Raw genomic sequence first — 14,130 nt, forward strand, 5'->3', positions numbered from 1 at the left:
TGAAATATTACCAAAACCTAATCTTAACAGGTTTTGTGAGATTCACTCTCATACAGAAAAGCATTTACACACACACACCTCCACGACTCCAGGTGAGATGATGGCCAGGATCAGGTAGAGCCAGATGTAAGCAAAGATACTCCAGAAGGCGGTGATGAAGAAGACTCTCAGATGTTTGATCTTCCTCACCTCGCCGTCAGGAATCACCCACACACAGATTCCAATAATCACAAACATATTAAAGGCAGCGCTGCCCACGATGGTGCCCGGACCCAGCTCACCGGATTCAAACCCATGACCACACACCTGAAATACACACACACACGTGACAAACTCAGCCAATCACAACGTATCTGATGCTTAACATGGAGTTTGGACCAATGAGATTTCACTGTGGGCGGAGCTGCTCAGCATGACACAACAAAAAATTGAAACCAAGCGACTGGCAAAATTGTTGTGAAGTGTTTTACGTGGCAATTGTTTAAAACAAAATTAAATTAACATAAAAGAGAAAGGATTTATTGCTCGAATTGCAAACATAAAAGCTTTCAACTGATTAAAACCAGTGTTATTTTAGTATTATATATCCTATAATGTTACATTTACATTTAGTCGTTTAGCAGACGCTTTTATACAAAGTGACTTACAAATGAGGACAATAGAAGCAATCAAAACAACAAAAGAGCAATAATATGTACTGTAAGTGCTGTGAAAATCTCGGTTAGTCTAATGCAGTACATGGGTTTTTTTGTTTGTGTTTTTTATAGTTAATAAAAAGAAAACAAGTAGATAGAATAGAAAATGAATAGAGAACGCTAGTATTAGAGGGTCATTTTTTTAAATAAACATAAAGAAAACAAATCGAAAGAGTAGAAAAAGAATAGAGGGCACTAGTGTTAGAGGGTCAATTTTTTTTAATTAAAAGAAAACAAAGTAGTAGCATAGAAATAGAATAGAGTGCAAGTGTTTGAGGGTCAAGTTATTTATTAATATTTTAAATTAGGTTATATTTTCAGTTTTACTTTTACTTAAGTCTTAGCAATTTTTTGTGTACTTATGTATTACTTTTATTTGTTTAAATATTTATATTTTTTAATTCAAGATTGAGTATTTTTTGTACTTCACATTACTTATTTGATTACACTTAGTTACAAATGCAACATTTCTAATTCTTGTTTAAGTTTTTAAGAAAAACAACATTTTTAATACATTTGTTATTTTTAACTTTAAGTTTGAGTAATTTTAGCACTTTAAGTTAAGCTTGTTGTAAATGCAAATTTCTTTGCAACATTCCAGTTTTTAAAGTTTTTCATCTAATAAGTTAGATGAAAAACTGTTTTAATACTATTTTATTAAAAAATGTTTTTTATTCAGATTTGAGTAATTTTAGTACTTCAAGTTAAACTTCTGGTAAATGCAACAATTCTAATTTTCATTTAGAGTTTTTAAGTTTTTCATCTAATATTTGTATTTTATTACAGTTTTTCAGGTTTCAGTTAATAAAAACAATTTTTAATAGTTTTTAGTTAACAATAACAACACTGACTGCATGTTGGAAGATGACGTATACGCGTGAATAAAACAACCAAATTTTGAAGGATAAACAATGCTATGAGTTGTTGTGAAGGTGAACGATTATGAAGAGTCAAGATGATTCATTGTTATATGTTGTTGTAATAATTTATTATTAATTCATTAAATTATTATTCATTATGTTCTCTGTTAATGTTTTACTATCATCCAGTGTAGGATGATTGCATTGTATTTCCCTGAAAGTTCATGTTAATTATGTGCCATCATGTTAAAGTGACATCAAATCTCTGCAAAACTTGAGTTTTGGATGCTGTAAGTCTGATTTTGTTGTAAATTTAGTCTTTCCAAGTTGCAGCATTCAGTCTATGCAAACACATCAGTGTTTAAAGCTTGAATTAAATGAAATAACATTCAGAACAATTAAAGGGGTCATATGATGCTGCTAAAAAGAACATTATTTTGTGTATTTGGTGTAATGAAATGTGTTTATGCGGTTTAAAGTTAAAAAAACACATTATTTTCCACATACTGTACATACTGTACATTCCTCTATGCGAGAAAGGAAAAAATGAAATCGCATCATATGACCCCTTTAAACAACTGGCGGATTGTGTCACTTTCCATTCAACATCAGAAATATAATATACCATTCAACACAGATCCGTGGCTGTTGTTCACATTCAATAGCATTCAATGCTCCTGCAAGATGTGTCACATTCACTGAACATCCTTGAAAACAAAGCGAATGTCCTTGGGTAAGATAAAACAGATAGAATGAAATAAAAAGCACGCAGGTGTTGGTTATCAGCGCGTGTGACTCTATCACTGATATCTCTCTATATCAACACCAGCACAGAGCGGCGAGCCTTTGGGATCGGTCTGTGACAAACAGATAATTCACCCCGCGCCTGCTTTCCAGCTGGGCTTGCAATGAGATTTCACACTTCTGATGCCAAAAATCCACTGAATATTCTGCCTGACTGCTTCACCTTCACTGAAGACTGCAATATCTCAAGATGAACGATGCATTGTGATTACATTGTTTACATGCGTTAGCCATACAACAATAATCCTGCTGTGTGCGTGAAACCCTTGACGGATGTCCTAACACATTAGATCTCATGATGCAGAGTGACAAACCACGTGGAGAGACAAATGTGAGGCAATAAAGCTCAGCTAGACATGCTAAATGCTGCCCGATGGCAGACTTACACAGATCTGAGACTGCGGACGTGTCGATTCCATGCGGTGGACGATGAGGAACGAACCAGGAGAGTTCTGTCTCATTAATAAACATGATCTGGACCCTCATTAGCGGGAGCTGCAGTCTGCAGGCCAGATCTTACACAGCATGCGTCATGCTAACTATCTCCATCTTGAAGGGCCAAGAAGCTGTTTAACCCAAAATGGTTTAACAAACACAATTTGTTGTCCTGTTTTTACAGGCTACTGAAACATTAAGTGCCCAGCTAAAAAGTAACAACAAAAAGAGTGAAATCCCCTCTAAAAGTAGAAAATCAGGTCAGGATCCGGACAAGAAAACCAGATTAGGACTGACAAACCAGCATAGACTGGTTTAAGATGCTCGATAGCGTGTAGTTTAAGTCACATAAATGTTATTTTTGTATCAGTAATGTACTAAACTGAAAAAAAAAATAATAATTAGAAGGAACAATTTTCACTCAGAAATTGTTAGTAAATTTTACAAACAAATCACAAAGAAACAGCCAGTGTTATTTGACTATTTTCTTTAAATATTCTAAATGAGTTTATATTTTAAATTTTATTAATTTTAGTTTTTTTTTACATTTTTATTGCAGTTTTAGTTTTAGTCATCAAAAAGTGAGAACTTTAAAAACTAGCTGAAATAAAATAAGTTTTTTATATTAATTTTTTTCAGTTAATTTTTATTTTATTTCAAGTTACAAAAATGTTTTTAGTAGTTTTAACTATAATAACCCTGAAAACAGCAAGTGAATTAAACATTTTTGTGAATTAAACTTTTTAAAGTAGAAAAACTTAAATGGTATTTTAACATAAAAAATACTCCAATAATCATTGTTTTATTTATTACATTAAAAATTAATTTATGAAATGTATTAATTGAAAATTAAAAATGTATTAAAAATACTGTGTATTATAGTTTTCATTCAATTTTGAATTAGATTCCATTTTTATATTTCTGTTTTTATTTTAATTTTAAAGTTTCTGTAATTTTGTTGTGTGTGTTTTTATGGTATTATGTAGTATTAGCTGGTAGTATTAGGGCTTTCTCACTTTAGAAAGTTTATTGTATTAAAAAAAAAAAATTGTGCCCTTGTGAGCAAGATGAATGACTGTATGTTCTCATAGCTAAAAGGCAAAGCTAAAAGCCACAAAATGTATATTTTAATTACACAAGACTATAAATTATGGATGGATCATGCTTCGATACAAACGGAAAGATCAGACAAAGCACCACTTAAATTATGAGTGGTAACGCTGCTAATGAAATAGTAAAACCTCAGGCTACGCTAATGAGGGTTTATCCATCTGCTGTGAATGTAATTAGTGGTTATGCGGTTAATTGTCACAAAGGGTTTCCCAACTAGTACATTTTGTCAATTTAAAGTCTCACCCACCTCAATGACCGACAGGAGGATTTCAGGGGCGGATGATCCCAGTGCCATCAGGGTCAAATTGGACACGGTTTCGTTCCAGATTCTGACAGTGGCCACTGACGTTTCTCCATTTGGCATTGTGATGGTCACCTCTTTCTCCTGAGAGATCAGAGAGGAACATATTAAGAATGCAGTCAGCTAGTTATTACTGCTAAGTAAAAGCCTGACAGGTTTTAGCAGCAGGGTCATGGACCATTCAGGACTGATTTGAATTAACGTAGCAAACAGGATTCAGAATTGGCATTCAAATTTGAATGTAAGCAGAAAATGGAAACATTCGTGAATACATAAGTATATATACTGCTTCTATGTGAATATATAAAGGGACATTTCTAGTTTCAGCATTATTTGATCTTCAGACAGTCTTCTTTAAATACAGTAAGTATCAACTCTATGAAAACATTTGTTTTTTCGACCATTGAAAATACATAAAATTCAACAATTTGCACGTAGAGCCGCATTTAGATCTCCATATCTCTGGAATTGAACAATATAGGGCCTTAAAAATAAACATACTAAAAGAAAAGTTTGTTAATAATTAGAATCTAAAAGAATATTGAGATACTTTTTATACTTCTTGAGTTACAGGCATGCAGACTTTGGAAAAACAACATTTTTGGCACCTTTTTGTTTTGATAGAGAGAAACAAGATACATTTCTAGTTTCAAATGTATTTGTTCTTAAGACATTCATTTTTAAAATAAATAAATAATAAATAAATCAGCTATATGCAAAGTGATCCATATTTAGTTGTTGACCACTGAAATTGTGCACGATTTTACAATTTACTCATGGAGCAACGATGAGATCCCAATAATTCCGGAAATGAACCATTTAGGGCCTTAAAAATGTGCAGTATATTGCCAAAGAAAAGTTTGTTAAGAACCAGAATGTAAATTTCTTGAGTTACAGGCTTGCAAACTTTGAAAAAATAATATTTTTGTATGCAATTGTTCTATGCAATTGTTTTGACAGAGTGAAAGAAGAAACATTTCTTGTTTCAACATTATTTATTCTTCAGATATTCCTCTTTAAAAAAAGTATGCAAAGTGATCTGGTTTTTGACCACTGAAAATGTGTACAATTTACATCTGATGCCGCATTGAGATCCTTGTATCTCTGGAAATGAACCATACAGAGCCTTAAGAAAGAAGATACCACAAGACAAGTCTGTTAACAATTAGAATCTAAATGGATATTGAGACATCATTAATACTTCCTGAGTTATAAACATTGAAACTTTGGTGAAAAAACACAAAATGTGATTTTTCCCATTTTTGAACTGTTACCACTGGCACATAAAGCAACAAAGACAGCAAAAGTCAACATATTTTACTAAAAGACTAAAATAATGATCAAATAAAATGATGTTGAAAAGTAATTTTCCCCCCACCTGTGATTTGGCTTCAAAGCTCAGGTGAAAACTGTCATTTTGACTCCCCTCCACAAAATACTGGATTACTTAATAAATATTCATCCATGGCAATAAATATTATGGCTTTCACCAGAAAAATATTAACTAACCTCTAAACTTTGGGCCAGGGAAGTTTCTGAAATTTGGTTGATTTGACATCGATTTGTTCAGTCGTATGATTGCTAATGGTTGGTTGAGGCTCATCACTAGTCCTAAAGCAGTCATTTTATGGCAGAAGGCTGCAAATTTTTTTTTCAAGTTCTTTTTGTTTTCCAGTCTAGTAAAACGATGCCAAACTGTATCAAAACCCTCAGGCACAGGCAACCAGCACACTCACTCTCCACAACTCAATAACGCTCCTGAAGCGCCAGTCAGGGCTTGTAATTCTGGCATTGTGTTTTTATTGTTAAGACTTTCATTGCACCTAGAGTCAGTTCAACTGTCATGGTTCAGTTGTTTCTTTTGAGATGGAAGAGTTCAAGTGTAGTTTTTCAGCCTGGAGGCTCTAAAGTATGTGTGGCGCAGCCTCTGATCCAGAGCTGGAAATGCTTTCCTTTAATAATTTGCAACCTGCATGTTAGAAACAGTGACTGCTGCTCACAATGATGCATCTAAAGCGGTCTGTGCACGGATAGATGAGATGACTCAAAGCAAGAAAGGACACAGAGCACTGATGCTGGATTCTTTTATTTTCTTTATGACTCAGAGTTGCACAGTGTGCATCGTCAGTGCTAATATGCACCAATTCTGATCTTGTTTAATGGATTCAGACAGCAAAAACACTTATGATGGTAAGTTTTGGCATGCTCAAAATGTGCACATCTTAACATAATAAACAGTTCAGAGATGTTTCCAAATATTAGCTGTGTGCACGAGGTCTCGTGGTGCGAACGCAGCCGCTGACAGGCCATACACACTCTCTACAACACTTCTTTGTGTCCTTCCTTCGCTAACATGTCCTGACTATTTTTGTACATCTCTGGTGCCATTTCACACTTGCATTCACCGCGAACCTGCAGACGCGTCCTCATGTTTTGACAAGGGTGCATGAGGCTTGTTTCTAAGGGACACTTTGATTAATGAGGTAGACTCAAAGCTGTTGGCTTTGATTTTGCAAAGGACGAAAGGCTGATTTACTCACTGCAGAGAGAAAGAGAGCCACTGGCTCCTCATAAAAGATCTATGTTGGCCAACCCTGGTGTGCTAAAAATCCTTTACCTAATTTGAGGTTTGCAAATCTCTAGTTATGCTACATTATCACCAAATCTTGGATTCAATATTTTTTTCAACTTCATTTCTTTCAGTTAGCACAGGTTTTGTATTTTGTATTACAATAAAAAAAAATTTTTAGTCTGGTCATTTGATCTGAAACACCACAAGTGTGTTTTAAGAACATTTTTATGTTATTTTGTTTGTTGTATTAATGTTATTTTAATATCAGTTACATACTATCATAGTTTTTATTAATATTTTGACTGCTTTTATTTTTTCCATTTTTTATTTTATCTAATGTTTTAGTAATTTTGCTGTGTAATTGTTTTTGATTATAATTTTGATTATTTTTTTATTATACATGTATAGTTGTATTAATTTTTAATTTAACTTTAATTATTTTAGTACTAATTTTTCATATTTTATTTTATTTGTTATTTCAGTTCATGTTTATTTCATTTTAAACAATTATTTATTTATTTTTAATGTTTTTAGTTTTAGTTTACTAGATTTTTATTTTAATACACATACAAAAAAATAGCTCAATGCATAATGAATTAATGTGTCAACACTGAGGGTTTTTGTATATTTACCCTGGGTTTGTGATTATCTACTAAAGATTATAAATGTGAATGTGACATTATATATTAATTCAGATGCTCCTAAAACCCAATGTAATACAGTGTCACACTTTGCTTACCAGAGGAACGAGGAGGCGAGGAGACTTGGAGATTTCACAAAATGAGAGTCTTTAATATTTCAACAGGGAGACACAGAGCACAAAGAAGACGTACAAGACCCGACCAGGAAACATGAGGCAGACTACACATTTATACTAAACTTGAGGGACAGACAGGTGCGGGGAATCAACTAATAATGAGACAACGAGAACAGGAACATGACCAAATAAGGGAACACTGAAACAGAAACAGGGGCAAAACAGGTCCATAATCGTGGTGGAGCCCGAGGCGGAGACGGAGAGCCGATGAGCCAGGGTGATGGGGAGGATCCGGAGGTCCTAGGCGGAGCATATGGCGGTGACTGACGCGAAGGCGTGGATCTGGGAGGCCGTGGTGGAGCCGGAGCGACAGAGGACTGAGGAGCCACCGAGGGGATGAAGGAGCCTGACGGAGCCGGAGGGACGAAGGGACGAGGCGAAGCTGGAGGAGTGGAGTCCCGTGGCGCAGGATGGTCGACGCCAGACCAAGGCGGAGGGGCGTTGTTGCCGGCTCACACACCTTGACTGACGTTATCAACGGAGGGTAGACACGCGGAGATAACTGTTTCGGTCGGGTCTTCTGTCACGCTTTGCTTACGGGAGGAACGAGGAGATGTGGAGATTTCACAAAACGAGAGTCTTTAATAATCCAACAGGGAGACACAGAGCACAAGGAAGACGTACAAGACCCGACCAGCAAACACGAGGCAGACTACACATTTATACTAAACTTAACGAGGAACAGACAGGTGCAGGGAATCAACTAATAATGAGACAACGAGAACATGAGGGAACTATATATAAGTTCCCTTAAATAAGGGAACACTGAAACAGAAACAGGGGCAAAACAGGTCCATAATCCTGACATACAGTTTATTATGTGATAAATGATTAGCTTAATTGGTTATAAAGCACAGGCCGACGATGATGAAGCACAAATCCATTCTGATTATTATTATTATTATTACTTTATATAGGTTTATTTTTTATTTCAGATTTAGTTAACAATAACAACACTGACAAACTGGAAAGCAAATGTTTGTGACTGTGCCATGATGGTGCAGCATTTCTAATTTTGTTTTACTGTATTCCAGATTTGTTTATAAAAGTTTGTTTATAAAAGTTTTTTGGAGTTAAGATGCTAGCTGTGTGAAAATCAGTGCATTTCCTACATCTGGCTACATTTCAAATTCCTTGTAATACTGTATAAAGCCAGAGATTTTGATTTTGTTATTTACTTTCTGGCTGATAAACTTAAATTACTGACAAAATAAAAGAGCTAAAGGAAAACTAGGCTCCTTTCTAAAAGCGTTTTGGCAAATTTTCCTCTCTCGACAGGTTTATGGCGCATGAGTCAGCGGAGGTGATAAGAGTAGGCGATCTACCCTTGACAAGTGTTGACGAGTCAGTCGTTTTAGCAGAAAGAAAGAAAAAAACATCAAGCACACTGCAAGCATTTGCATCCCATTAAACATTCAGAGGCTGCAGAAACGGTCACGATTGTTTTTATTTTAATAACAGCAATTACTAGCTAAATTGAGCTCTGGTGAAGGTTACGCTTTTAAAGAAAGAGTTCACCCAAAACTGAAAATCCTGTCATTGGTAACTCACCCTCATGTCGCTCCAAACCAGCATGCAGTTTGCAAAACCTTTCATGAATCTTCACTCAGCTTTTTGTCATAAAAAACAGTCCAGAGGGGCTGTCAAGCTCCAAAAACATCAAATAAACCATAAAATAAAATTGTCCATATGGCTCATGCACTACCTATATAGCCTATTAAGTATTCTAAAGTCCTATGATTGCTTTGCATGAGGATATTATTCAGTATAATTGTATACATTTGTACAAATGTCATGACCAAATGCACCAGTTTGAACATGCATAATGGAGCGAACCTTCAGTGAATACCAACTTAAATTTACATTTAAACATTTAGGCATTTGACAGACACTTTTATCCAAATAAACTTACTATACATTTTATTCAGTGTGTGCATTTTTATCAGATCATGCGTTCCCAAGGATTCGAACCCATGACCTTGGCATTGCCACCACCACCATCCCAGTTTCAGAAGACATAAAAACAGACTACTTTATCACACTTTTACAATGTTTTTGTCCTTTCTTGATAGCCATGCTCAATTTCAACTGGTTAATATTCTTCATTTTGCAGGAAGATGCTATAAAAAGCTAATTTTGCAAAAACAAAACAGCATCTGGGATTGGAAGGACATGAGAATGCATAAAAATAAGGAAACTATGAGCCATTTCTTCAACAAATTATAAATTAAACAGTTATGCACAAACTGTTCAGTTAATGAACCCAACAATAAAACAGCCAAGATTATGTCAAATTATTTAGTACTGGTCAATTAACTTCTAAAGTGAGGCATTAGAACCTGTTTACCTTGGAAAATTCAACATAAATCTTAATTTTCTGCCTCATAAAGCCACCATGCTTGTAGACGAGAACTCCACTCTCAGAAAAAAAGGTACAAAAGCTGTGACTGGGGTGGTATCCTTTCACAAGGTACTAATGAGCATCTTTAAGGTAGGGCTGGGCGATATGGACAAAAATATTACCACAACATTTTTCCCATATCTTGCGAAATTGATATGTATCACAATTTTCATTTACCATTAATGAAGAAGGAAATGCTTTTCAAATGTCTTAGACCTTGAGAATGAATGCAAACATAACTTGTTTGTTTAAACTCTACAAATTAGGACAAATTAGGAGTAATTTAGGACCCCATGAAATCTATTTTAGTCTTCTCTATATTCTGTTTTCATTCTATTTTTGGCGGGATTCTGTGTTTTATGATTAAATACAAATTTGTATAATACATTGTAAAAACATAAATACATTTAGAAGCCTTTGTTAAAACAGGCTATGGTTTTAACAACAAAACCACAGCAAAAACAGCTAGACTAACTTAGATTATAGATTTCAAACATTATTAGAGATAAGTACACTGTCTGTAATAAAATAATAACAAGCACAACAACAACAAAAAAACTAACTAGCAAAAGCACAAATAAATACAACTCAAAGTTCAGGTACAGAAAATGAAATCAAATGTAATCAAATGTAAAATAACACTGCATAGTTTTCTTTCTACTGTATAAATAAAATACAGAGGAATCCTTATTAAAGTTCTTCAGTCAAGATCAGTGAGTGATTTTCTTTTCCCTTTGTTCTTTGATTAACATTTATAAAACAGATGGCAACATGAATATTAGGCTGCTGTCACTTTAAGACCCAATGCACAGATCCAATATACTGTTACACATAGATTTTAATTCACATAAGACAAAACTGACTGTGTTTATGAGGATATTTGTCATAATTTTGTGTGTATTTGTCTATTCAAGTGCAAGACAACCCTCAAGAGAACTTGGTTCAGCATTTACGCACTATATGAGAGTGCCAAAGTGTTCTCTTTCGCATCTTTTTACGCTTAAAAACACATTAAAATGCACACCAAAGATCAAAATGCACATGTCTTATAGAATCCACAGTTCTTGGAAATTTGGAACTGCTTCTCGATACCCAATCCTAGTACTAAAATGCACCTTTTAGGGGTAAATGTGTCTAACAGCTTTTGTACCTTTTTTTCTGAAAGTTTTTGTACCTTTTTGTCTGATCCTGTGAATAAAATTAGCCAATAACTACAAGACAAGAGACCCACCTGTGACGTGATGACCTCTATAGATGCCATGAACCTATCAGCGATGATGGACACTCCCAGAAACATGTACATGAGAGAGACGAAATACACGACGGCCCGGACAATCTGCTCTCCCAGGCTGGGATTGATGGGCTTCCACACGGGCAGGATGATTCCAGGATTGCATTCCACCAGTTCGTTGCACCGTTTGTTCGATGGAGCGCCGTCGCTGTCATCGGTCAGGTTACTGTAAAGTTCTGATGGAGCTTCTGGAGCGACGGAGGGCTGGAGAGACGGTTCTTCCCGCTGGGATTCAGGAGAACAGGATGGAGGCAGAGAAAGGACGAGGATGAGAGGCAGGAGGAGGATGGGAGAGGAAAACGGTGCCATGACCTCGCTCCTCAAAGGGCTTCAAGGTTCAGAGGAGGAGAAGAAATAAAGGAGGTGATGCAAGACGGAGAGGAACCAGCCCACCAGGGGACCTGGAAAGAAAAGAGTGAAGAAAAGAGAAGAAACTATGAAAATGCATCTGTAAATATCACCAGCAGAAAAACAAATCTTACGCAGCGCTCACAATCCAACATAAATATCTCCAGGCTGCAGCTCTGTACAGCTCGCTTTTATAGCGGAGTAAATCAAGTAGGTGATAATAAAAAAATATGTGAGATGCAGAAACAGACCTTGGTAGAATAAAAGGCTGCGTAGGCAATGAAAATGATTGCTTTCTTGAGGTGAAGCATGGTTACAAGGACAACAACTTATTGCTGATGATGATGGACGTGATGTTTTTTAAGAGCTTAGCAACAGGACATTGAGCCTTTGAGACAAATAACAATGAAATAAGTGTAGAGGGACATCTGTGGATGCGAGGCTTTTATTAGCTCAAATACTCAAAAACCTTTCTGCACTTGCACACAGTCAGGCAAACCAGAGGAAACTTTAATGCACAGATGTTGCTCTTTCACAGTTTTAGAGACTCGAAATGCGGTACTCAGTTATATTTCATTGCAAACATTAACTTTGACTCCGATTTTTCTACGCAAGAGAAGAAAAAAAAGCAATTGAAACAATTGTGGATGAACATGAAAAGATTAGAGTTTTAAAATGAATGTGGATAAGAAACAATTGATGACAAAATGTTTGAGTTGATACTGAGATATTCGACTTTTGTTTCAGACTTTGGTATCTTGGCAAATACAAGCACATTACTGAGATCTCATACCTGAGATTTTTTTCTTTTCCTAGAAGAAAATATGTCAATTTGTTCTCATTTGGATCTTATTGTTGTCTAGGGGGACATTTGATATTTGCAAGATCTCATTTGAGCATTTTCCTTCATATGACTGATTTTGATATGAATTCAAGCATTTCTTGTCACATTCTCCCAACTATTTATAGTGTATTTTTAGTATTGTTTATACAATAGCATTAATATTATATACAAATATTAATATTTAGATTTTTAATATTATGAGTTTTTAAAGTTTTAGTCATTTTGTTGTGTTTTATTGATATATATACATATATATATACAGTGGGTACGGAAAGTATTCAGACCCCCTTAAATTTTTCACTCTTTGTTATATTGCAGCCATTTGCTAAAATCATTTAAGTAAATTTTTTTCCCTCATTAATGTACACACAGCACCCCATATTGACAGAAAAACACAGAATTGTTGACATCTTTGCAGATTTATTAAAAAAGAAAAACTGAAAAATGCTCAGTATTTAGTAGAAGCACCCTTTTGATCTAATACAGCCATGAGTCTTTTTGGGAAAGATGCAACAAGTTTTTCACACATGGATTTGGGGATCCTCTGCCATTCCTCCTTGCAAATCCTCTCCAGTTCTGTCAGGTTGGACGGTAAACGTTGGTGGACAGCCATTTTTAGGTCTCTCCAGAGATGCTCAACTGGGTTTAAGTCAGGGCTCTGGCTGGGCCATTCAAGAACAGTCACAGAGTTGTTGTGTATATATTATTTTATATAGCTTTCATTTATAATTTCAGTTTTAGTAAGTGTAATACTTATTTTTATTTATTTAGAACTTATTTCAGTTAGTTTCCAAGGCAACATTAAGTAATTTAAGTTTTTCATCTAATATATTTATTTTATCAACTTTATTCAGTTACCAAAAATTCTTGATAGTTTTAGTTTTAGTAAACAATAAAACACTTCTTTTAGTGAACAATAAAACATTTCTAGCTTTTACGTCAAATTTTTTAGATCTAATATATTGAATTTTTTTTGTTTTAGCTTTATTTCCATTACGAAAAATGTTTTTTAACAGTCATAGTTTTAGTGAACAATAAAACATTTCTAATGCTTTATACGTTTAAGTTTAATTTCTAATATTTATGTTTATTAATAGCTTTATTTCACTTACTGAAGATTAATTTAAAAGTTATTGTTTTAGTGTACAATAAAACACTTTTTATTTAGTTTACTATCTTTATTTCAATTACCAACAATTATTTTAATAGTTATAGCTTTAGTGAACAATAAAACATTGTTTAGTACTACTAAGAAATTTCAGGAGAAACATTTAAGACAAAGTTACAAACCACGCCATTAATTCTCATGAGCTTTGAAAGAGCAAACTTTGAGCAATCTGACAGCAGACATCTGAGCGCTGTTTTGAGACTTATAGGGTTGTTTTTCTTTCCAGCAAGCACATTCTCAGTCTAATGCTGATCTATAGCACAACAGCGAGCGAGAGTGGGCGCCTGCTCGCTCTCTCTTTAAATATAATTTTACAGACACTTTTTTTGTTTCTAAATTCAGAGCACGCTATCCATACTCACTCGTCCTTCTTTTTCCTCCTATTGTCTCTTTCTAAATGGCCTTATTCCATCACAGAGCAGCTCTGTGTCTAAAACAAAGTTTGAGCTGCTCTCTCTGCTCTCGCTCAGAATACTAAACA

The 14,130-nt window shown here is 34.8% G+C and overlaps 1 protein-coding gene across 3 annotated transcripts in view; it reads right to left on the reverse strand.

Annotated features, from left to right (window-relative positions):
* LOC107725154 (sodium/calcium exchanger 2-like) overlaps positions 1-11,711 on the reverse strand; it is a 28,636-nt gene extending 16,925 nt beyond the window's left edge. For 2 of the 3 annotated variants that reach the window (XM_016534331.1, XM_016534323.1), the window contains exons 1-3: positions 11,230-11,711; positions 4,155-4,292; positions 79-306 (exon numbers count right to left, since the gene is read on the reverse strand). In XM_016534331.1, the coding sequence (XP_016389817.1) occupies positions 79-306; positions 4,155-4,292; positions 11,230-11,598 (735 nt within the window). In that variant the 5' untranslated portion in view covers positions 11,599-11,711. Of the gene's footprint in view, positions 1-78; positions 307-2,745; positions 2,799-4,154; positions 4,293-11,229 lie in introns of those variants that run through there. The other variant, XM_016534340.1, reaches the window with a different exon arrangement.
* Positions 11,712-14,130: the final 2,419 nt, after the last annotated feature.

Source organism: Sinocyclocheilus rhinocerous, unplaced genomic scaffold, assembly GCF_001515625.1.
Source record: "Sinocyclocheilus rhinocerous isolate Xijiao unplaced genomic scaffold, SAMN03320098_v1.1 scaffold1755, whole genome shotgun sequence".
Lineage (NCBI taxonomy): Eukaryota > Metazoa > Chordata > Actinopteri > Cypriniformes > Cyprinidae > Sinocyclocheilus > Sinocyclocheilus rhinocerous.